At 47.1% G+C, this 24,504-nt stretch overlaps 1 protein-coding gene across 4 annotated transcripts in view; it reads left to right on the top strand.

Annotated features, from left to right (window-relative positions):
• Nucleotides 1-24,504, top strand: part of STAMBP (STAM binding protein) — a 675,416-nt gene that overhangs the window by 322,470 nt on the left and 328,442 nt on the right. For all 4 annotated transcript variants that reach the window (XM_069618921.1, XM_069618923.1, XM_069618924.1 and 1 more), the window contains exon 7: nt 1,377-1,514. In XM_069618921.1, the coding sequence (XP_069475022.1) occupies nt 1,377-1,514 (138 nt within the window). The remainder of the gene's footprint in view (nt 1-1,376; nt 1,515-24,504) is intronic.

Here is a 24,504-nt window from a genome sequence, read left to right as displayed (position 1 = left end):
ACAGCCAGAGTGGATTTTATGCTCTGTCATCAAGCTCTATACAGTAATGCCATTAAAATGTACCGGACCGTTATTTACTGGCAGAGTGCTTGTCTCCACCTGTAAATTACATTCTGGCCAATTTACCACGATCATTGCAGTTTGAAAATGTACACGAACACAGCAGCGCAGCAGATAAAAAAAATAAAACAAAGAGATTAAAGATGTGTCCTTTGCTTTGTACTTCTCCCCACTCTGAAGTGCTCCTTTAACTAAAACTTGCTTGACTTTGACGTGGGCAAGGGGTCCATGGGTGAGCAGATAAACTACAGGCCAAACTGGGACATATGAATGTCCTGCTTTGGCGGCATGCAGAATGTGACACAATGTCAAAAATATGACCGTCCTGCAAAATATGTCCTCATCAAGCTGGTTTTTGTGAAAGGACAGTATCCTGCCATGCTTTTGAGAAAAACTTGCCAGTTTTGCAAATCCACAATTTTCCTGACGGAGGCCTCTAAACTCTATAAGAAATAATCTCCTAGGGAGATTTATAGAGGAATCATCAACAAAATCGCAGGAGGACTGGTGGGCTTTCATAAGATGGGGTGGACGGCTTTCTTTGTCTTTAGCTGTACTAGAGCTGGTCAGAAGAATCTTCACTCTTATGGAGGTTACTACAAGCCTGGCTGTGGATTGAAACCAGACTTAGACTGATTTACTTTTCTCCTTCTACTACTTCTTCTTCTACTTTTTTTTTTTTTTTGGAATGGGCCTTTGAGGATGATGATGATGATTTTTATTTGTTTTGAGGATGATGATGATTTTTATCTGTTTTACATTGTTATGTTTTGTACATGCTTGCATATAAGTGATGTGTAAATAAAAAAAAGACGGAGGCATTGACCATCACAGGCCCCTCTTGGCATGTGATAGGCAGCAAATGGCCACATAAGCTCAGAGGCTTTGAGGTGGGAAGAGCCTTGATTGATGATGGCAGCTCATTGGCTACAAAAGAGGGTTCTCAGTGACCTTTTAAATTGATTTAAAATTGTTATCTGCAAATAGTCCAGGAGTGCAGTCTGTGGGCCGCGTTTCTTTTTATGCTGAGACCTTTACATTGCAAATAATATTTTCTCTAGTTTTAATAGATTTTGTTTGGCCAGTCACTGGTGATATTACAGTGCAATGTATCTTGTATTCATCTAGATGACATATGTGACTTTGATCTGGGAGTCCTGTTTGAATTTATATTGCTTTTTAGCTGATGCTTTTGAAGTGTTGGTGCTTCTGAGTCACTGATATGTACATCACAGTCTGATTAGCTATTCACTTGCAACTGTGAATGTGTTCGACTTGGTCTGTCTTTATGCTCACTACCCACTTGTGTCTTCCAGATGAGAAATGAGTTCACCATTACCCACGTCATTGTGCCAAAGCAGTCTGGTGGTCCCGATTATTGTGACACTGAAAACGAGGAGGAGTTGTTCTTGATCCAGGACCAATATGGTTTGATCACACTCGGCTGGATCCATGTAAGATGTTTGGAAAAGTAGTGTGGTTAGATGTTTAGGCGAAGAGAGCAGCTTTCCTGTGTGCGCTATAAACAATGCTGTTGACTCATTAGCAGCGATGTAGGAACTGGGAAGGGGTTACATATCCTTCAACTTTGATTATTGGAGGAGATGTCCAATTTATCCCGCTCCTTTTTTCAGCAGGAGTTTTCATGGGTGGGGGTTTTCATGGGCGGGGGTGGGGGCAGTATCTCAATGTTTGTTTCTCCAATGCGGGGGTACATGCTTGTACACCTATGATGCAAAATGATGCATGTTCTTCTTTTTCTCTATATATCCATTGATCGTATTTTTGCCTCAAAGATTGTGTCGTTTGTTTCTCTGGTACACTATCCTTTTCATGTGTTACCTACAACTGTATTATTCTTTTGTATTTCACATTTTGTCTTGTTGTGAAAAAGCCTTGTGTTGTACTTTGTGCAATCTGTAATATGTTAAAGGACGTTTGTACAGGGCACTATCACCACCGGAGTGGTCCCCTGGCGGATCTGAAAAGGAAAGTGGGTGGGGCGAGTTTGTAGGTCAGAGCGGGAAAAGTGCAAGAGAGCAGTAGATGTTCTGTTGGCAGCTTCAGTTCGGTTAACACTGTTCACTAAACGTAGGTGTGCTTTTCGGTTGGTAGCCGTCGTGTTCTGTCGTGCGAGGCTATGTGTGATTTGTTTTGTTGTTGCGGTGTAGTGAAGTATGTGCAGTTTTGTGTGTTTTAGAGGTGTGGTTGTGTTTGGTTAGAGTTTGGGAGGTGTATGCCGTGGGAGATTTTTAGTGGGTTGGTTAGTGGCATCGTTATCTAGATGTGATAAATGCTAATTTTCACAATTCTTTCCCGATCTGGTGCCTGCTAATTTCTAAATTCTTTCTAGATGTGGCATGTGAATAACTCCATATTTCTTTCTAGATGTGACGCACGCTAATATGCACAATTCTATCTAAATATGGCACAGGCTAATGTTCACAATCCTGTCTAGATGTGACGTAAGCTAGTATTCACCATCCTGTCTAGATGTGAGAGATGTCTAGGCAATACAGTTGACAGCTTATTGGATATATATCGGGTTAACAGTTGCCAAATGGAGATTGGTACATCATGCAGGCTTCAAGCTAATGGGTGATGGGGAAGATATGGTAGGAGAGAGGTGGGGTCAGTTAAGTGTGGCGCAGTGATTGCTGTGCCCCCTGTCTCCACCACACCTACTTTGTCTGCCATTGCTGGTTGACGGCTTCCTGCTACCCCTGCTGAGACCTGCAGACACCATCTGGAGCTGCTTCTGCTGGAGCGGCACTTTGCCTTGGGGCCCTTCGCTGAGGGGGCTGTCGGGCAGAGGGCTGCCCTGGTTGGTCTTCATTTGCAGGCACAAATGGCCAATCGGAGCTATGGGGAGGGATGGGAGGCGGGCGCAGTACAAGGGAACTGGGAAGCAGGCTCACAAGCAAGCGCAGGAGCGCGCGCTCAATTGAATTAAATGGGAGCATGCAAAAAAGGCACTCTGGGCACCGGGGGCAAATCGCTTACCTTCAGCCATGGGACCTAAAGAGCGAGGAAGCATCCAGCAGAGAGTTTTAACCTTAGTTGTTGCTGGGGTTGAAAATGGCCAGTCACGGCTGGGGGAGGGACGGGAGGTGGGAGCAGCACAATGGAACCAGGAAGCAGGGTCGCAGGTTAGGCGTGGGAGAACGCACTCAATTCACTTAAATGGCGGCATGTAAAAATGGCACTTCGGGCACCTGGGGCAAAACGTTTACCTTCAGCCATGGGACCTAAAGGGCGAGGAAACATCCAGCAGAGGTTTTTTTGTTTTGTTATAACCAAATCTTTATTGCTCAGCTCAGTTTACATATATAATAACTTTGGATCTCTTTATAAAGTGCTGTGTTGTTCATTTCAATCAAATTTTTGCTTCAACCACAATAACTTCAAACCCTCCCCTCTCCTCCCAACAGTTCCTATTGGCAGTTCTTTCAGTCCTAATGTTCGTTTTACAGTTCATTCATCCTCTAGAATTCCCAGTGCCTTCAGTCTCCTCGGGATGTACAGGTGTGCAGTGTCCGTGATTGCATAGTTTATGAAGGGAGACTAAACTTTACCAAAGCTCTTCAGTGACACTCATATTGTTGCCGTCATTTTCTCCACGTCCAGTGTCCCATATCGCATAATACTATTGCATTATGGATGGTGGTTCCGATTGCCTCCGCTGTTGACTATGCATTTCTTGGAGGCCAACATTAAATTTGCCCATAGCTTCCCGGCGCTCCTCCAGAGACCTTGCTGCCTGTCAATTACAATGCCTAGGAGTACTTCCCCTCCCTCAAACTCCCAGTCTACTCCCATTATCTCCCGTACTTTAGATTTCACCTCTTGCCAGAAATGCTGAAGCCGCTGGCATCCCCACCAAATATGCTCCATTGTTCCCTTTTCCCTGCACCCTCTCCAGCACTGCGCAGACCTTGTGGGAAACATTTTATGAAGTCTTTCTGGGGTGTGATGCCACTGGTGTAGGAGCTTATATTGTAGCTCCTGGTGTTGCACCGAGGTATACGCGGTATGCCAATTGCGTAGCGTCCCACTCTGTCAGTGAGCGCCTTACTTATTACGTTCTCCCATTTTCCCTTCAGTGCCCCTTCACCCTCCTTCTCCCCACTTATCAAGATCTTATATATAGTTCAGATCAGTCCCCTGCCAAAGCCAATAGCTTCTCCCACTCAGTGTTCCCTTGTGGGCCCTTCCATCATTATGGGGATTCCAGGCCAATGTCTCAGTTGGTGGTGTAGAGGAGGTCCCAGATATGGCCTGCACTCCAGCCACCCATTTTGAAATACCAGGAACATACTCACCGAGATATGTGACGTATGAGGAGCAAATAAACCAACAGAGAGCAGCACTAGGGCTCCGGCCAGTGCCCATCAGAAGAGCAATACCTGTTGAAGTGCCAATAACCAGACAACCATGAGACAACCGTACCAGCAGCTGACACGAAATGAAGACTACTTACAAACTGTCCCCGAAAAGACCCAAAGGGCCTTAATTGAAGGCAAATGGTAACGACACTAGGGCCTGGACAGATGGTCAGATGAATGAAACGACAGTCAAAAGATGACACGCAAAGACGAAATGTATAGAATAATTATGTAATGGACGAAACGATGTTGAAATATAAAGAAACGTAACCATGAAGCTGGATGAAAATATGCAACTAGCTAACACTTGTAAATAGGCTTGGAATGCAAGAAGCTAATGAAATGGTACTTCTTGCTATGCTTAGTATAAGAATAGAGCGGCAAGTGCCAACTATATACCTACCTCAAAGAAGCACATTATACAAGTGCAAATCCATTTTACAAAAGCAGAATTAAACCCAGGATGGTAGGGGTGAAACAGGCCAGGATTCATATACCAGCACAAAGCCAGACGAAAGAGCGGAATCGAAACTTAGTAAGAAGCAGCTCATGCCTGGGAATTCGAGGTCACCCAAGGAAGGGACGAGAGCGGCAACTTCAAAGAATCGAAACTTAAGAGCATAGCAGCCGCTCCGTGAAGGTCGAGATAAGGGGGCCCAGGCAGGTGGCAAAGCCAAAGGGAGAATCAAATACACAAATAGAGGGAAAATGAAGCAGATTCACGGTGTGCTAACACGTGACCAGCCAAGCGCGAAGAGGTACCAACATCTGATGTCACCCAAACCCAGAGGATGCCATAACTTTTCCCGATAAGAAGCTACAGTTTCGAGTCCATCCTCAGCCAACTAATTGACACAGCCCTAAAGTACTGATTGATGGAAGGGAGGCAGCGTGAATCGTGGGGCACACCGCATCTGGGTGAACATTCTGCATGCTGCTAATTAAAGTGGAGATTTATGCCTGGGGGTGTAACTGATCCAATCACAATGGACTGAATAATCTAGGTTCCTATAGCTAGTAGGACCAATGAGACGTCGTACTTGTAGTGATGTAGAGGGATGGGCGTAGACGCCCACCCGATAAGAGTTATCCAATCCTCACACTCTGTTACCATATACAGATATAGCACCTATAGTTTTCTTTTTAACCAACAGAATTGCATGACAAACTTTTGAGTGTTACACGTCAATGATGACGAGAATTTACTATAACTATTGCTGTCTGAATGAAGAAATTGGAAGTTGAAGCGAGACGGGCGACCGCATCACTGCTGATTTCCTATTTGCTTCCCCGTTTCTGTACTTGTTGTTAAACGGACTTCCCTTTGCCAAACCATTGAGTTCTCCTTATTGATTGGTGTTGGAGTAAGAGAATCCCGCACCCCATCCCCCTCAAGGTGCAGCTATCTCAGCTTAAAGTACTCAAGGGTGAGCTCTGATCCCATGGGCCCGTCGGAGGTCGCTCTGCCCTCTTGTACACTTGGTAGTGGAGAGGATGGTTTTGACCATCAATTATTGATTAAAATAAGACACCTATTGACCATCGACACGAAGTAACTCTAGGTCTTCGGCAATATCACGAGTCCTTCGCGATTTGGCCGAGTAGAGTGTGACGCTTCCTGTGGACAATGATAGCTTAAATATATCCAAAACTGCAGTGGGTGTCATGATGCCTACCCCCGGAGCACCAGGCCAGGCCCAGCACCCCCAGGAGCAGGCATCATGCCCCCGGGTAAAAGCCCAGCGGCCCCTTATAGGGGCTCTTTGGACTCTGTCCTGGCGCCGTTGGCGCCAGGCTCATGTTGGACATTAGTCCTGGCGCCATAGGCGCCAGGCTCATAAAGGAAGGTGTTTTGTGCACTTACCTGATACAGACCATGCTGCAAGATTCAGGCCTCCCTGAGACCTGAATGGGACTATTTTTTCATTGGGACTATTTTACCACTCGGGCGTGGCCAGGGAAGGATACTTACCTGGAACTACTTTGGGGGCTATTTAAGCCACGCCCAGACAGTAGCTCACGCTTCGCATTGTTCTGCATCCAAGCAGCTGAACGCTCACTGTGTCTGCTCCTGCATCTGGTCTCCAGCCACGCCCTCCTCGATCCTGGAACACCTATAAGGAAAGAAGAGAAGAAAAAGGTGAAAACCAAGAATTTTATCAAACTTCTTACCTGCATCTGGAACCTTCACGCCAGCGTTCCTGAGAAAAGACTTTCATTTAAAAGCACCGCGTTGCTCGCTGCAGCGCCGCGCTTCACTCACCTGTCCTCGGGAGTTCTTCTGGCTCCACCGCGACTGCCTGCACCGGTCGCCACATCTCTGCGCCTAGGGGAGAGAAGAAGAGACAAAAGGTGAGCAGAAGGAACATATGAGGAAAGCCTAATTTTCCGCCATAACACTTACCGGTCTTCTGTTGGTGGACCATTCCTCATTTCGGGTTGGCGCCGCTTCGTTGGCAGGTACCGCACCCCGGCCCCTATGGGGAAAGGACAAAAGACATTACTGGAGGAATATAAAGACATTAAGAGGGATCGCCCCCATCGCTAACTCACCTGAGTTTACCATCGGCAATTCAATCCCTCAACGCATCGCCTTCATTCTGCACCTGAAATAACGGACAGATCACAGGTTAGGAAGGCAACAGAAAAGGAGGCTCTACACTTGAACTTTTGTAATCTTCATACTTACGGCGTTCTGCTCGGAAAAGTCAAGTGGATTTTGCCAGCGCCATTCTGAAAACCAGTGAAGTAACTGGACAAACACGCGCCCCTGCACCAGAAGCAGGATGGAGAGTTCATCCTTTCAAACCATAAGGTGAGCTTCAACCGGGGATTTCGGAGGAAGTTAGAGAAGAACGAAGGGGGGGAGGGGGAGCAAGCACACTATTCTGCAGACTGTTAATCCCCTTTCTCATCTGCAGAAGGATATTCCTACGGGCCAGACGAGCAAGATTTGAGGGTCCTGTTCAGTCGGTGTTCCGAGTTCTGCGCATCACGCTCGAAGAGGCCACAGCAACGCAGACTAGACCAGCGCCTCCGTGGGAGTCAGGTGAGCGTTACAGTGGGTCTGAAGGGACCCGTTTTTTAAAACATAAACCCTTCCATTCCTACGGGCAGTGGATCAGGCGAAAGACTGAAGCAGGCGGTAACGGAGGCGGTGATCCCGAGGATCCAGAGAGGAACGATGCGAGCGGGAAGTGAAACAAAAATTGAATGCTTTGGCAAATGTCATAGGCATTAGAACAAATAAAGGGAAAAGGTAACGGAGGGAGGTGAAAAAACAAAATAAACAGAAGTAGAGAAGACTGTACATATATATATATAAGGGGATAATGACTCGAGAATAATTGAAAACAGAGGTTACCATGGTAGACACCCGAGAAAACGCAGATTACCAGGGCGGTCACCTGAGACAAAGAGAGAGGATACGCCTTATTCCTGTGCTTTAATATAGCGGTCAGAAGAAATGTGAACTCAGAGCCCACATAATAGGGGGCGACTAGGCTACTACCACATTTAAAGATGTCGTAAAAGTGGTTCGTTTAAACTCCATGTCGGGGTACAAATTAGAAGCAGAGATATTTGTGTCCAGCTGGTGTCTGTCTAGTCTGTCAAATATCTGTTGTACGTGTCCTGTATGTCACATGTAAGGAAATTTGTCTCCTTGTTTGAAATTAAGTAGGTTTTTTACGCGATTCTATAGTCAAGAGGGAATCACACATGAATTGATGTTCTTGAAGTAAATTGGTGATATAAAATTCTGGCGGGAAAAGATTGGATTGGAGCTCGCGGTATTTGGTGCTCGCTCATATTGTTGGGAGTGTTGAAGCTTGCATGACAGTATTGTTAGAAACAGATTTAAGCATGGACGACATTACTCCATTAGCACACTTATGTAAGCAACTGCCGATACATGCACCCAAGCTTAAGAAATACAGCACTGGGTGAGTTAAGGGTACTGCCCATAAGATGTTTATGCCGTGGCCACAAAATGGGTCTTTATCTAAAGCCGTCTTACAGCGTATGACGACTTACTTGCATGCCACATATACAGGCAAGAAACTAGTTAAATGCCTTGCTGTTCTAGAACTTTGGAAAATGTTCGAACAGTCGAAGGACGAAGAGCCACCGGCAGACTGGATATTGGATATTAAACGTATGCACGGAGGGGGGTGAGGCGCCTACCGTGCCACCTGCCCCGCCTGAAACAGAAACCGAGGGAAGTAAGCCTGAGGGACTCTACCCATTAAGAGAGCTTAACGCAGCCACCGGGTATAGCAACCCTGCCTGAGTCACCTACGTACAGTAGTGACGACAATAAAGGGAAGGATCAGGATAAGAATCTTACCTCTGTAGTCCCGAGGGACAAGGAGAGACGCGATGATGAGAGAAAGGACCAGGCACAGATTAGTGCATCTCTCGATAAAGAAAGAGAGGGAAAGAAATGGAAAGGAGGTGAAAGCAGAACTGATGAGATAGCATTCGAAACAGACGAATGGATGGGAGGACAGATATTGTTGAAACTCGATGGAAAAGGAAATAATGATGGGAGACCTAAAGAAAAGTCAGATGAGGCACAAAGAAGGGAGAAGGAGAAGGGAAAGGAATTAAGGGACAAAAGGATAAGAAGAAAAGATAGGCTAAGGCGAGAACAGCTATATCACGAGGAGCAGGAAAAACAGCTTGATCGCAAACAAAAAGCAGCCTATGACCAGTACAGACAGAGACAGCTAAGGATGGAAGAGCAAAGGGTACGTGAAAAAAGGATAAAGAGACGAAAAGAAAAGGAAGTTCAAAGGGCAAATGAACGTAGAAATGAAAGGAGAAGGGAAGAAAAGGGCAGAGAAGAGGCGAGGAAGCGGAAATAATTCAATGATGATATTGACAGAGGTCACAAGATTTCTAATATCGGGAGCAGGAAGTTAAAAAAACCTGATCCTGTTGTAGAATGGGAAGACATTGAAGAATTCTTTCCTGCGTACGACTCAGTACCAGGCACGATTGGGGCAAACATTGAAGATGACTTCGACACCAGAAGCATCGGGGAAACGATCGACAAAATATATGATGAAATGGGGCTAAAGCAAATATCCCGAGGGCAAAGGGAAGACGAGCGCTTGGAAAGCACTCAGTTGTATGACACTGAGGATGTCACCCGAAGTAGTGGGAGCCAGAGACTGCCCCTGGACAGACTAGAAATCAGTAAAAACGATGATGACACAAGGAGTTGCGTGAATTGGGAACAATCGACGTACGACTCCGGAGAGGAAACAGAGCGTGAGACAAATAAAGATGGGAGACGGTGCGAAAAGCAGCTCCCAAGTGACAAAGGGGTACGATGGTCAGACGCTAGCGAGTCCGCACCGAGGACATCAGAGTCTGCCACGCAATCTGACCAGCATGAAGAAACACCCCATGGTCAGAGGGGGGTGTCAGCACCCGCCTATGTAGACAGGTTGAGAACATTGGCAGGCAGACGGCGATGCGGGAATGTTACCCCAGCGATAGACAGGAGAACTATGGGAGAAGAGAAAGAAGGCTGCGCATTCCAATTTCCGCTATTAGAAAAGGGGGGAGCAAGACCGCAATATATTCCATGACCACACATGGATCGAGAAAACCTGAAAAACAAGCTTCCAATGCTGACATCGGGAGGCGGGAAATGGATACACGAGTTAGAAAAAATGACAGGGGGTGTCACGTTAGCTATAGGGGACATTAAAGGTCTCCTCAATGCCATTCTTGGTGAGAGAGCAGATGTGTGGACACGGGCCGGGTACCCTGGCGTAACCATAATTAACACTGCACACGACGGAGCGCCATTTAATAATTGCAGAGCTGCAGTATGGAAAGCGCTACAAGTGCTGTACCCAGACACTTCCGATATGGAAGCTATAATGACTCGAAAAATGAAGGAGTCAGAAGATCTGTTGATTTATATCCAGATTTTCCAAGACGTGTGGGTGCTCAAAACACATGAATCTTGGACGAAATCTATACCAGTGTTTTACCACATATTGTGCCAAGGGTTGCCGGAACCAGTGCAGAAACAGCTCAAGAAATTGGTAGGGGTTGAGGCGAAACTTTGGGCAGAAATACAGTTAACTATCGCACATTACTGTAGATTGTTGCAAGAAAAGAATCAGAAAAAGGAGGCAACACGAAAGGGTGAGGAAGCAAAGCTGGTGCAAAAGAAAATATCGAAGTATGCTCTTGAAGGAGCCATGCTAACTAGCCTAGCTGAACAGAACTTATAACAAGTGGCTAACCCACAGCAGAATAACCAAGGTAACGTAGGACAGTACCCAAGGGGAAGAGCATTTAGGGGAAGAGGATGGCAGAGTAGTCCAGGAGGCTTTCAAAACGTGCAAACGGGCAGCCCGGATATGTCAAACGGACATACCAGTATGTTGGCTGTGCGGAATGACGGGCCACTTAGCGCGCACATGCAGAAGTCAAGGCGCACGGCAAAATGGCCAAGGAATTGAGAGCAGGCACAGCAAATCCACCTGCAATCTCACAACAGGGCGGTGCACAGAATCACACCGTGCAGCAGCAAGCACCAGGCATGCAGCAGGGTGCGCAGCAAGGGGTTCGACCCCCGAACATGGGGAATTTGCCACAAGGGCAATTTCAACAGGCACCACCCAAATGTCTCGGGGCACAAACTCCGTAAGGGGAGGCAGCCCAGGGAATGGAGAGAATCCACAAGTGTAAAGTGGACCGAACTTATATATGAACTAGGACAGCTCACTGGGAAACCTGATGTGCTCTCTTCTTTTTTTCATAACAACATTTTATTGGCATTTTCAAAGAGCGTTACATTGAACATAACAGCAGTAATGGTGCAGCATCCGATAATATGTTAGGGCAGCAGTGTCTATCGGAGAAACCGGTGCGATGGGACTCTTAGTGCTGGAAGAAGTATTATTGTCCGTGGTCCATCTCGTCCTCGGATGCCAAGTGGTATACACAGATTGCGGCGTGATGGGACGCTGTGGGGTAGGGTTGTGGTTCAGTAGAGCGGGCTACCTTGGAGCCATCTGGTCAACGGGGGCCTCCTGGTGAGGGTCGGGAATTTAGCAGCATATTCCATAAACGGGTCCCATATGTTCAGGGTTCTGTTTAGGAAGCCTGTACGGATCGCTGTGATTTTTTTCGGCCACCACTGTGTCCCAACATTTCGCCCACCAGAGAGCCACTGAAGTTGCGTAGTACCTGTAGCAAATTTTATAGCCCCCTTCTCTGTCTGTAATGCATTGCAAGCTTTTATGTAGTCTGGCCCAGATTTTGCCCCATTTCTCGACTGCAATTTCCTTTCCCAGATCTTTTTCCCATTCAAGCATGTACCTTTCTTTTTTTGAGGGGTCTGCTCTGTCGAGAAGTCGATAAAGAGTCGAGATCCTGCCTTTACTTATAGGAGTTGTTAAAGAGAGCGCCAGAGCTGTTAATTCTCTGGAGCACTTTTCCCTGGTTGCTCTGTGGGACAGCCAAAAGCGGATTTGGGCATAGTGGAATCTTTCCCGTTCCCCCACCCCAAATTTTACTTTGCACCTTTCAAATGTGATGGGCGTACCTGCCTCTAGAAAGTCGCAGGTTGTCCGTAGACCTCCCTCTACTCAGGGTTGGAAGCCGTGTGTTAAAAGGCCTGGGGTGAATTCAGGGTTATTCCAGATGGGAGTTAGGGGGCCCATGGGACTACGGATGCCCCATTTACGGGACGCTTCTTTCCAGCAGCGAACTGTTGTTGTCGTTGCCAGTAGGGGTCCGCTGCTTGCCTGTGATTTTATTATTGGTAGGTGTGGGAGAACTGAGGGTGACACCAGACACCAAGCTTCTTCGAGTTGTTTCCATTTCGGTCTGTCTGCCTCTTGGACCCATGTGAAGGCGTGAGATAGCTGTGGGAGTGCTGTGCAATAGTACAGCCACCTGGGGATTAGGTTCATTTTGACAGCAGTGATCCTACCGAACCAAGATATTTCCTGGGGCTTCCATCTTTTGAGATCATTTTGGAGATCTCTGATCAGTTGCGGGAAGTTGCTCCAATATAGGCGTGATGGGTCTTTGGGGATGTGTACCCCGAGATAATCGATTGGGCCTGTGGACCATGGGATAGGCATTAGGGGGCTGAGAGGGTCTTTTTCCTGTTCAGAGAGATTAACCGCCAAGGCTGTGGATTTGGATAGGTTTACCGAGAACCCAGACAGGACCCCGAATTCTGAGATCTCCTCCCACAGAGCTTGCAAGGATTTTGTCAGGTTGGTCGTTGTTATCAAGACATCATCCGCATATAGCGCTACTTTATATTCATGACCCCCCACCGTTATCCCCTTTATGCTGGGGTTTTGCCTGATTCTTGTGGCAAAAGCCTCCATAGACAGAGTAAAGATTAAAGGTGAGAGTGGGCATCCCTGCCTAGTGCCCCTAGTTATGTGGATTTTGCTAGACCTGGCCCCATTGACTCGCAGCTGTGTGGTGGGGGATTGGTAGTTGTCCATTACCCACGTGATGAAGTTTGGGCCGAAACCCAGGTGTTCCAGAACTGCTCGGGTGTACCCCCAGTCCACCAGGTCAAAGGCTTTGTGTGCGTCTAGCGAAATAGCGGCCATTCCTATTTTTTAGTTTGTGGGCACTTTCAATGATGTTTATCGTCCTTCTGATGTTGTCATATGTTCCCCTCCCAGGGATGAACCCTGTTTGGTCTTGATCAATTAGAGTGGGTAGGATTGGACCCAGCCTACTGGCCAGTACTTTGGCAAAGATCTTCCCGTCGTTGTTTAATAGTGAGATAGGTCGATAGGAGGCAGCTAGTTCGGGGTCTTTTCCAGGTTTGTGTAACAGTACAGTGAGTGATTCTGCCATTGATCCGGTTACTGATTTTGAGTCAATGAAGGAGTTAAATAGGGCTGTCATCTGGGGAGCTAGGATTCTAGCGAACTTTTTATAGACGTTTGCAGATAGGCCATCAGGGCCCGGCGCAGTGGGCTTGAGAGATTTGATTGCGTCTATGATTTCTTCGGTGGAGATGGGTAGTTCTAGGGATTCGAGCTGAGGTGTGTCTCGGAGGGGGAATGTGCTCAAGTATTCTGGTAAATTGTCCACTGCCGTGGGGTTCCCAGACATGACTGATTTGTGGTGGTTTGTCAGTTCTTCAATCTTTTCTGCCTCAGAGAAGTACATTTTTCCATCTTCCCCTCTTTGTTTCAGAATGTTGTTCCGACTCCGGAGTTTTTTAAATTTTTGCACCAGCACTTTATTCGCCTTGTTCCCTTTGCTGTAATAAAATTGCTTCGTGAACGCTAAGGCTTTCGCCGTGCGATCGGCGCAGTGCATTTCTAGTGCTGTTCTGGCTTTCCTCTGAGCTCTCTCCGTTTTTCTGGAGCTGCGTGACTTCAGTTCACCCTCCAAATGTTTCACTTTTTCCTCCAGTTTAGCTGCCATGATGTTTGAGACCCTTCTCGGTTCCGTTCCGGCACTAATCAGTGTGCCTCTGACAACTGCTTTCATGGCATCCCAAATTATGTTTCTTTGTAGTAGTTGAGGAGCGTTTCTTCCGTTTCTAGTCCAATGCATTCATCTAATAGCAGTGCATCGTTGAGTTTCCAGTGCCTTTGGACAGGGCGTTTTCTGCCTGAGATGGCGAGCGTGGTCCGAGATCACACAGGTGTGAATTTCTGCATTGTTGAGGCAGGGGAACAGGACTCCAGACATTAGTATGAGGTTGATTCTTGAAAAGCCTTTATGCACACAGGAGTAGTGCGTGTAGTCTCTTGTAGTGCCATTGAATAGCCTCCAAACATCTACGGATTCGGTTTCTCTGAGCAGTTTGGCTATTGCTAGCGCTTGTGCGAAGTCAGTATTCGTGGGGGGTAAAGTTGTATTCAATTGGGGATTTGGCATGCTGTTGAAGTCACCACTCATGATTAGGTGGCCCTCACAGAAGGATGTGATGGTTGAATTAAGTTTGTGATGAAGTTGGCTTGGGAAGTGTTGGGACCGTAAATTGAGACTATGGTGATTGGAAGTTCTTCAAATAGACCCTTTAATAGTAGGAAGCGGCCTTCCGGATCTCTTTTTATGGTGATTTTCGACAGTGGGACCCTATCACTTAGTAGAATTGCCACTCCTCTTTTTTTCTGTCCAGAAGAGGCAAAATATGCCCTGTTTTATACCTGTTGAATCTTATCCGGCTTTCGTCTTCCTGCATTAGGTGAGTTTCGAGGGGATTGGGTCCTCCGACGTATTCCATATCTATGACAGGTAATGTCCACAGCTGTGCTGCGGACATTACCTGTCATAGATATGGAATACGTAGTCGGACCATCCCATCGAAAGAACGTTACCAGGTAAGAAAGTAACTTGTTCTTCTTGAAGAAGAACGATGTCTCCTGATAATTGTCCCAGTCTGTGTTCAACTGACTTGCGCTTTCTTGGCGAGTTCAGACCTTGGACGTTCCATGAGAGTATTACTATCTCGCTAGCGTCAGCCATTGCTATATGCTGCTGCATTAGATGTGTTTTGATCCATGACCTCACCACGGGGTCGAGAAACTGCTGTAGGAGATTGGTTGCTGCCTTGTTCAAGTGAAAGTTTAGTTTCTGTTATGTCAAGTTGCTGTGATAAATGTATAGCCGGACCCCGCGGGGTACGGTGCGCCCATCCTTGGGCATAATGCCCTGATAGTCTATGTTCCCACACCCTCCCCCTCCCGATTGAACTGGTAGTAGAACCATTGTCCTGCTGCCACTGGGGAACTGGTGGCATCAAAATCAAAGTGCAAAGCGTTGGCCAACTGGGCCGCTGAACTGAAGAACGTTGGAGCCCGAACATTGCTCCTGCACTGGTGGTGTGCTTGTAAGCAAGTGTTTCAGAGGGCTTCATTGATGGATGAACCTCAGGTCATTGTAAGCGAGAAGATACTTCTTTTCAGTGAGCAGGATACTTGCGAAGGGTGCTAGCCTGAACCCAGAGTTCCAGGGCTCCACTGAAATAATGCTGGTATGGTCACCCCGGGTTGTTGATTTTCTTAAGGGGACCCCGCAGCCTGCATTTTCTGCCGGCTTTGACTAGTCGCCTGCAGAGGATTTACCCCCCGGGGGACGGGCCGGTTCCTCTGATTCCGACTCCCCATCCGACCTTCTGAGGCCCATGAATTTATCTGCTTCCTTTGGAGTGTGAATTTGCTTCATGGTACCTTCCCACTTGAATTTCACTGAGGTTGATGTGCTCTATTCTATCAGTGACACCAGACCCTAATAGGGAACCAAGGGTGAATGTCATATGGGGTAAAGAATATTCCTTCTTAGTTGACACGGGTGCAACACGCTCGTGCATACGAGAAGGCAAGTTTTCCTTGTCCGACGAGGCCATGGATACTCAGTTTTACAGGAGCTCACAGTCGAGTTCCCTTTACAGACGCACTCCCAGTCTCCGTAAGAGAGTGCGAAATGAATGTACCTTTATTATATTCACGTCAGACCCCAGTAAACTTTTTGGGTCGAGACCTAATGACAAAATTCAACATGACAATCTCGTTCACGGAGGAGGGCATAGTATGCTCCACTCCAGGAATGCATTATTCAAATGTATGCAAAATAATTAGAGCATACCCAGGACGCATGGCCATGAGAGCTATACCGCTGGAACCAGAAGTTTTCGCATATGGCACGTGTGTGCTTATGGCAGGATTACCAGGCCTCGGAGATAGAACTATGAGAATCCCTGATGAGTTTCTATTCATACCAAGAATACCTATGCATGAAGAGGAGGCGCAAGTATTTCCCTTAATGATACATGCTGCAGCTGTGCGAGGGAGAGTAGGATTGGTCGAAGGCTACGATGATGAAGGCAGACCATGGTGTGCGATTATCGCCATTGAAGAAGGGTATCGAGTGACTGACGTCACCGATGACGATCTGTTTGAAGAACAACCAGACTCAGAAGAGACAAGGGTGGAAGTGAGTCTTATATTTTGGGTAAAAATGATCAAAAGAGAAGTGCCTCAAAGAATGATGTTGGCGCTGAAACGTCCGGAATACTTTTACGATGACATGGCCCAGGTGCCTGTCTCCGTATGGACTACAGGACCCTATGACGTAGGCCTCCTGAAGGGGGTGGGAGAAGTGAAAATTAAACTGAAACCAGGAGCAATTTTACCGAGAGCCCGACAATATCCCATGTCCAGAGAGGCGGATGAAGGAATCGCAAAGACAATTTCCGCCATGATGGACCAGGGCATCTTAGTGACATCAGAGTCACCATGTAATACGGTGATTTATCCTGTCAAGAAATCAAAGGGATGGTCTTGGCGTTTAATCCAAGATTTAAGAGCATTAAATGATATTGTTGAAGCCGAGTTCCCTCTAGTGTCTAATTCATCTACAATCCTATGTAACATACCCGTCGAGGCAAAATATTTCACAGTGATTGACTTGATAAACGCCTTTTTCTCAATACCGTTGCACCGTGATTCTCAAGATCAAACGTCATTTACATTCAGACAAATGCGTCTGAAAAGCACGAGGTTGCCACAGGGGTACTGTGAGTCGCCGTCCATTTTTAACAGAGTCCTACAGATGGACCTAAGCAATAATGCACTAGAAAGTGTTGTTTTACAGTACGTGGACGACATCTTGATCTGCAACACTGCAGAAGAACAATGACGGCGCGATTCTGTTCAGCTACTCACTATACAGGCTGAGAAAGGATATAAGGTTGACAAGGAAAAACTAAAATACTGTCAACAGGAGGTGCTGTACATAGGCCAGCTAATTTCACATGAAGGTAAAAAAGTGACCCCAGAAAGGGCTGAAGCCACCATGAACACGGATAAGCCACTCACGATTAAACAAATGCAGAGCTTTCTAGGCCTTTGCAACTATGTTAGAGCATGGGTATTCGATTACAGTTCGTATACCAAGCCCTTGCTCCAGGCCATGAAGAAGGCCGAGGTGACAAAGGAAAAGATTGAATGGACCGAGGCAATGGAAAATGGGTTTGCAGAACTCAAGGGCGCGATTTGCACGGCTCCAGTCCTCGGCATTCCTAATTATGCAGGGGAATTCTACCTGTTCTTGCACACAGATGGCAGTGTTATGACGGCAGAGCTCGCTCAAAGAACCTTGTTGGGGTACAAGCCCCTGGCATATTACAGTGGGAACCTGGACCCAGTAATGAGAGGCCACTTCCCATGCGAACAAAGCTCAGCTGCCGCAGCGTTCGCCATAAAGAAAGCAGCAACCATTGTGATGGGGTGTTCTATGACGTTATACGTCGAGCACTCATTATTCGTCATTTTAGACAAACCAAAGGGTACATTGACATCTCAAAGAGCATCTGCCTATGAAGTGATTATATTTAATCCATTGATCAAAAAAGTTCCATGTAAAACAGTGAACCCAGCTACATTCATAGCTGAGCCAGTCACTGAAGGAGAGCTGATACATGACTGTGCAAACTATGAAGAATTCTATGATGAAATCCCCAGGGTGAAAGAAAATGCCCTGGCGGGAGGAGAGATTGTTTTTATTGACGGATCTTCGAGAATCGACCAAGAAGACGGACAAAGATATACAGGCGTTGCCGAAATGAAACACATAGCAAACAGAGAATTTCGAGTACTCGTCGGTGCACGAATACCATCTCATTATTCAGCGTGGGCTGCAGAATTATTGGTGTTGATAATCGCCATTGAGAATCACGCAGACCAAGAAGTTACGGTGTACAGTGACTCCACCTATGTGACGTCCATAGTGCACGTGGTACTAGCACGCTGGAAAAGGAGAGGCTACCTCTGAGCAGACGGCACGCCAGTGCAGCATGCAGCCTTATTGGAAAGGCTGATTAAGGCACTACAGCTCCCAGTGGGCATAGCGGTCGTGAAATGTGCTGCCCACACCAAAGGGACAGATTTCGTGTCAAGCGGAAACCACGCAGCAGACGCTGAAGCCAAGCGTACGGCCTCTAAAAGTGAGACGATCATGGAAGTGGCATGTACCCATGAGAGAATGATGGTGGCACGTACCACACCCGAAGCCTATAGTAGTCTGGGGCAGACGCAACTAATGGAGCTTCAAGGGGAGGCACCACAGGACGAGAAGAACCTGTGAAAACGTCGTGGGTGTTCTTTAAACCCCTCTGACGGATTGTGGAGGCAAATCAGCACCGGTAAATCGGTAATGCCTCTAGTCATACTAAAAATAGCAATGGAGCAATTGCATTATCCATTACACATATCGAAAGAAAATCTAGCAGCAACGCTCGCGGAAGACTGGTTTATACCGAATTTAGCAGAGCATGTTGCATTCTTTATGGTGAACTGCATAATTTGCCAGCAATTCACAGCTGGTCACAAATTAAAAGTAGTGAGAGGAGTCATCCTCCAGCCAAATTGGCCTTTTCAGCACTTACATATTGACTATGTCGACATGATTGAAGTGTGTAACGGGTACAGATACTTAATTGTAGTGGTGTGTCCATTCTCTAGATGGATAGACGCAGGCCCATGTACACACCCAGGCTCTACCTGTGCGGCCAAATTCCTTGTCAAGGAAGTGTTCCCTAGCTCGGGTATGTGTGAAGTGATGAGATCAGACAATGGGGCTCATTTTGTAAATACAGTCTTTGAACAGATTAGCTTGTTGCTTGGTATAAAGTACAAGTTATCATCGGCGTATCATCCGGAAGGTAATGGTATTTGTGAGAGGCTCAACGGCTTGTTAAAGGAAAGGATAGCCAAGTTGAAGCTTACTCTAAAGAGGGGATGGTTGCACTGCCTTCCATTGGCATTGTATGCTCTTTGGAACCAACCAGGCTCCGACCATCATCTTACGCCGCACGAGATAGTCACAGGAAGAAGAATGAATACCCCCCTTACCCATCGAGACAGAGCTAGATGTGATGCCCAGACAACCCGAAAGATCCTGGGAATCGAAATGCAAGAATCTGAACTGCATGACATCCAGCCTTACTGTAATTTCAGACCAACTGCAGCGACAACGAAAAGGGTGCAGCGCAGCACACAACACAGCAGGAGACACTGAAACAGATGCAGTTCAAGGTCTACGTGTTCCACTCATCTTCCCTGGAGATTGTCACGATGCCCGCTCCCGGGGAGCCGGCTCAGGCCCTGCGTCCCCGAAAGCGGACATCAAGTCCCCGGGGAAGGTCCCAGCAACCCCTTATTAGGGGCCCTTTGGACAGCGTCCTGGCGCCTATGGCGCCAGGCTCATAGAAAACGTCAGTCCTGGCGCCATAGGTGCCAGGCTCATTATGAAAGTGTTTGGGTGCACTTACCTGATGCAGACCATGCTGCAGAACCCCGGCCTCCTTGAGGCCTGAAAGGAACTACTTTACCTGTGGGACTCATTTACCACCCGGGCGTGGTCGGGGAAGGATACATACCTGATTGGAGGAAGGACACATTCTAGGAACTTCTTCCAAGGCTATTTATACCACACCCGATCAGCCACACGTGCTTCGCGTTGTTCTGCATCTAGCAGCTGGACGCTCACTGTGTCTGCTCCTGCATCTTGACTTCTGCCACACCTGCCAGCATCCTGAATCACCTGCAAAGGAAGGGAACAAGAGAACAGAAGAAGGAAAAGGCCTCACCTGCTAAATCTGCATCCCAGAGACATTTCGCCGACAATCCTGAAAAGGAAGACATTTATTTTTAAAAGCACCTCGCATCGATCGCTGCAGCGCCGCATTCAACTCACCTTTACAGGGCGCCTCCATGTTCAGTAGCGACCATCCGGATTCGCAGTCGCGCCCCCGCGCCTAGGGAGAAAAAGACAAGAACAAAGGTGAGAGAAAGAAGGGAAAAGGGAAGCTAAAACTCCATGTCAAGACTTACCTGTTGGGTCATTCCCTTTTCATTTCGGGTCCGCGCCACATCCAGGCATTTTCGGACCCCGGCCCCTAAGGGGAAAAAGACATCAGCGTTAATGAGTGAATGAAAAGACATTACCAAAACACTCATTAAAGACTTACCTGATTTCCACAAGGATTTCACCGCTCACCTCGGGTCGGTGCCTGTTCCCCGGCATTCCGTACCCCGGCCCCTATGGGGAAAAAGACACTAGCATTAGAACATTAATGCATGGACACAAGGGGAACCACTTATAGAAAAACTTACCTGGAAGCCAAGCAAGTTTGGTTCTCACCCATCCGAAAATCCAGTGACGTAACTGGATACCAACGCGCCCCTGCATCAGAAGCAGGATGGAGAGCTCGCCCTTCCAGACCCTAAGGTGAGACGCTACGGGGAAGCACAGAAGGGTTTTGAGGAGGGTGAGAGGGGAAAGTGGGAGGCCGATTGCATTACCCCGCAGACAGTTAACCCCCTATTCTCACCTACAGAAGGATACTTCTGCGAGTCAGACAAGATCTGGGGCCCGGTCCAGTCCGTCTTCTGAACTCTGCGCATCACCTTAGACGAGGTCACAGCAGCGCGAACCAGGCCAGCGCCCCCGTGGGAGTCAGGTGAGCGTTACAGAACGCAAAGCCTTCCTACAAATTCCCACCCAGGCGCTATGGAAACTTCTGAGACTGATCAGTTGGCCCAATTACTGGGGGAATTACGGGCCGAAGTACATGCCGCTCGTCAAGAGACTAATGCCCTCAAGAGGGAATTAATAATATCAAAGGAAAGAACTGATGACCTGGCCAGACAGCTTTTGCAAGGTCAAGCTGGACAAACTCCTCTACCCTGTTCCGGAGGGAACCCCGCTCCTGTGGTTCCCAGTAACCCTGTGCAGATTAATCTACCTGGAAACATGCTGCTGGCCCCGCCTGAACGCTTTGCTGGGGACCCCAAACGATTCGCCGTATTCATGAATCCGTGTCGTTTGCACTTCCTATGCAGACCCGGGGCCTTCCCTAATGATCAGACCAAAGTAGCCTTTGTATTGTCTTATCTCAGCGGCTGTGCTGCCGATTGGTCAGTTCCACTGGTTACTCAAGATAACCCGATTCTCCGTGATTTTCAAGGATTTCAAGCAAGCATGGAAAAGTTATTTGCTCGACACTCTCAGAGGCAGGCTCTGGATGACGAACTTCTATCCCTGCGACAGGGTAATCAGGACCTCCTATCCTATATTGCAACCTTTAATAGACTAATTGTGGAAACGGGATGGCCAGTGGATAAAAGAGTCACGTTATTTTATTGAGGTCTACGCGGAGAACTTAAAGATGTCTTGGCCCAAGTTGTAAATCCGCCCCAAGAATGCACAGAATATATAGACTTAGTGGTCCAATTGGATCACAGACTTCAAAACAGAAAAACAGATCGGTCCAGGTTTGAGACCCGGGTGTTGGTCAAGACCCACGCTAACCCCAAGGGAGTTGATGTCTCGTGAGCCTATGCAAATTGGAGGGGTTAAAGAACCCTTAACTCAAAAGGAACATGAAAGGAGGCGGCAGTTAAAATTATGTCTTTATTGTGGGAACTCTGGACACTTTCTACGAGATTGCCCGGCAAAACCGCCCCGAAAAGCGATAGGAGCCGCTGATAAAAACCATGAAGACTCTGTTTCAGGAAACGACTCAGCCCGACAAGCGTAGGGGTCCGCTTGCCGAGCTTGAAAACTAACTCTCAGACCTCGCATTTCATTGTGCCAATGGTTCTCGTAGATCCAGAAAAGCCTAAGCGGTTGCATGCAATAAAGGCATACATCGACAGTGGGGCTATTGGAAACTATGTGGATCGTGAATTGGTCTCTAGGATTAACCTCCCTCTCCGTCCTAAAACCAGCAAAGATGTCATCACCACAGTCGATGGAACTGAAATTGCCTCTGGACCGGTAACACATTCCACTACTGAGGTGACTCTTATTGGTCCTGACGGCCATCGGGAGGCAGTTGTGTTTGATGTAATCAAGGCTCCACAGTTTCAGGTTATTCTTGGAATTCCTTGGTTAGAGACACATAATCCTCGAATTGATTGGCCAGCTAAGAGAATAACCTTCCCGGATTGTGCACAAACCTGCTACCCAGAAAACCTGAAGATTAATCTAGCATCTGTAACCTCTGCCTCCATGCAATTACCTCCGGAATACCAGGACTTTCAGGACGTCTTCCAAAAGGAACAGGCCAACATGTTACCTCCTCACCGATCGTACGATTGCCAAATCAATCTGGTGCCCGGTGCACAACCCCCTTGTAGCAGGATTTATGCCCTTACCGAACCTGAGAACCTGCATTTGAGACAATATTTGGATCAATACCTCGCCAATGGTTTTATTCGCCCGTCAAAGTCCCCGGCATCCTCGGCTTTGTTCTTCGTGCCTAAAAAAGAAGGCGACCTTAGAACTTGTATCGATTACCGCGCATTGAACCGATAACGGTTAAAAACCGTTATCCTCTGCCTCTGATTCCTGAACTCCTTGACCAGGTGAAGGACGCTTGCATATACACCAAGTTAGTGTTCCAATTCTTCATGAATGATGTCCTTCGGGAACTCATCGATGTTTGTGTTGTCGTCTATATCGATGACATTCTAGTGTACTCATCTTCGGAATCTGATCACAGAAAACACGTTAGGGCAGTTCTGGAAAAACTGCGTCAACACAAACTATTTGCTAAACTGGAGAAATGTGTTTTCCATACCACAGAAGTTGAGTTTCTCGGTTTCATCCTGACACCCAAAGGAGTCCGAATGGACTCAAGAAAAGTGGATGCCATCCTCAAATGGCCATCACCTAGCTCTGTAAAAGGGGTTCAAAGCATGCTCGGCTTTGCCAATTTCTATCTCAGGTTTATCCCGGAATTTTCACGCATAGTACAACCCATTACTGCACTCTTGAGGAAAAATAAACGTTTTGAATTGTCTGAAGAAGCCGAGCAGGCCTTCCAGGATTTAAAAGCTAAGTTTACCTCCGCACCTATATTGAAACACCCACGTCCAGATCTCCCGTATGTCGTCGAAACTGACGCATCCAGCCCAGCCATGGGAGCAGTTCTGTCTCAAAGAGATCCTGAAACCAACCAACTGCATCCCGTAGCATTTTGGTCCAGAAAATTCTCGGCACCAGAGATTAATTACGCAATCACTGACAAAGAACTGTTAGCCATAAAGTCCGCTTTTAAAGCCTGGCGGCATTACCTGCTTGGCGCTTGACATACCATCACGGTGATCACCGATCACCGGAATTTACAGTATTTGAAAACCGCCAAGGCTCAGTCATCACGGCAGCTCCGATGGGCTTTGTTTTTCGCTGAATTTGATTTCGTGATTACCTATCGACCTGGCTGCAAGAACGGCAAAGCAGACGCCTTATCCCGAATTGGAATGGAAGAATCTGATACAAACTCAGAACCAGTACCAATAATTCCCGAACAGAGAATTCTAGGCATGACTTCGTTACAGACGCTTGAAGACATTCAAGTCAGAGTGAAACAACTCCTGGACCCTACAGTCCTACAGGAATGGATACAAAAGGGATCAGACTTTACCATAGATAATGGTTTACCTTATTACCAAGGACGCTTATTCCTGCTGCACAAGGATTTACACAAACTAGTTATTTCAGGTTATCATGATACATTAATAGAGGGACACCCCGGTATTGCCAAGACAATGGAAAAGGTGAAACGACAATTCTGGTGGCCCTCTTGGCGAAAAGATGTTAAATCTTTTGTGATTTCCTGTGGTGTTTGCACCCAAAATAAAGGTCAAAAGAAAAGACCAGCCGGTCTCCTTCAACCTCTAGACATACCGCCAGCACCCTGGCACACCCTATCAATGGATTTTATTACGGACTTGCCTCCTTGTTCGGGATACAATACCATTCTGGTAATTGTGGATTTGTTTTCCAAAATGGCCCACTTCATTCCTTTGAAAGGTTTAACTTCAGCTTCTGTCCTAGCCAAAGAATTCCTCGAAAATATTGTTCGGCTACATGGATTCCCATCTATACTAATCTCTGACCGGGGAAGCCAATTCATTTTCCACTTCTGGCGCAAATGTTGTCAAATGGCACAAATCGACGTAAGATTATCGACCAGTCGCCACCCTCAGACCGATGGTCAGACCGAGAGGACAAATCAGACCCTTGA

Source organism: Ambystoma mexicanum, chromosome 10 (genome assembly GCF_040938575.1).
Source record: "Ambystoma mexicanum isolate Mex_15411 chromosome 10, UKY_AmexF1_1, whole genome shotgun sequence".
In the NCBI taxonomy this organism is placed as follows: domain Eukaryota; kingdom Metazoa; phylum Chordata; class Amphibia; order Caudata; family Ambystomatidae; genus Ambystoma; species Ambystoma mexicanum.
This window is presented reverse-complemented; position numbering and strand designations above follow the sequence as displayed.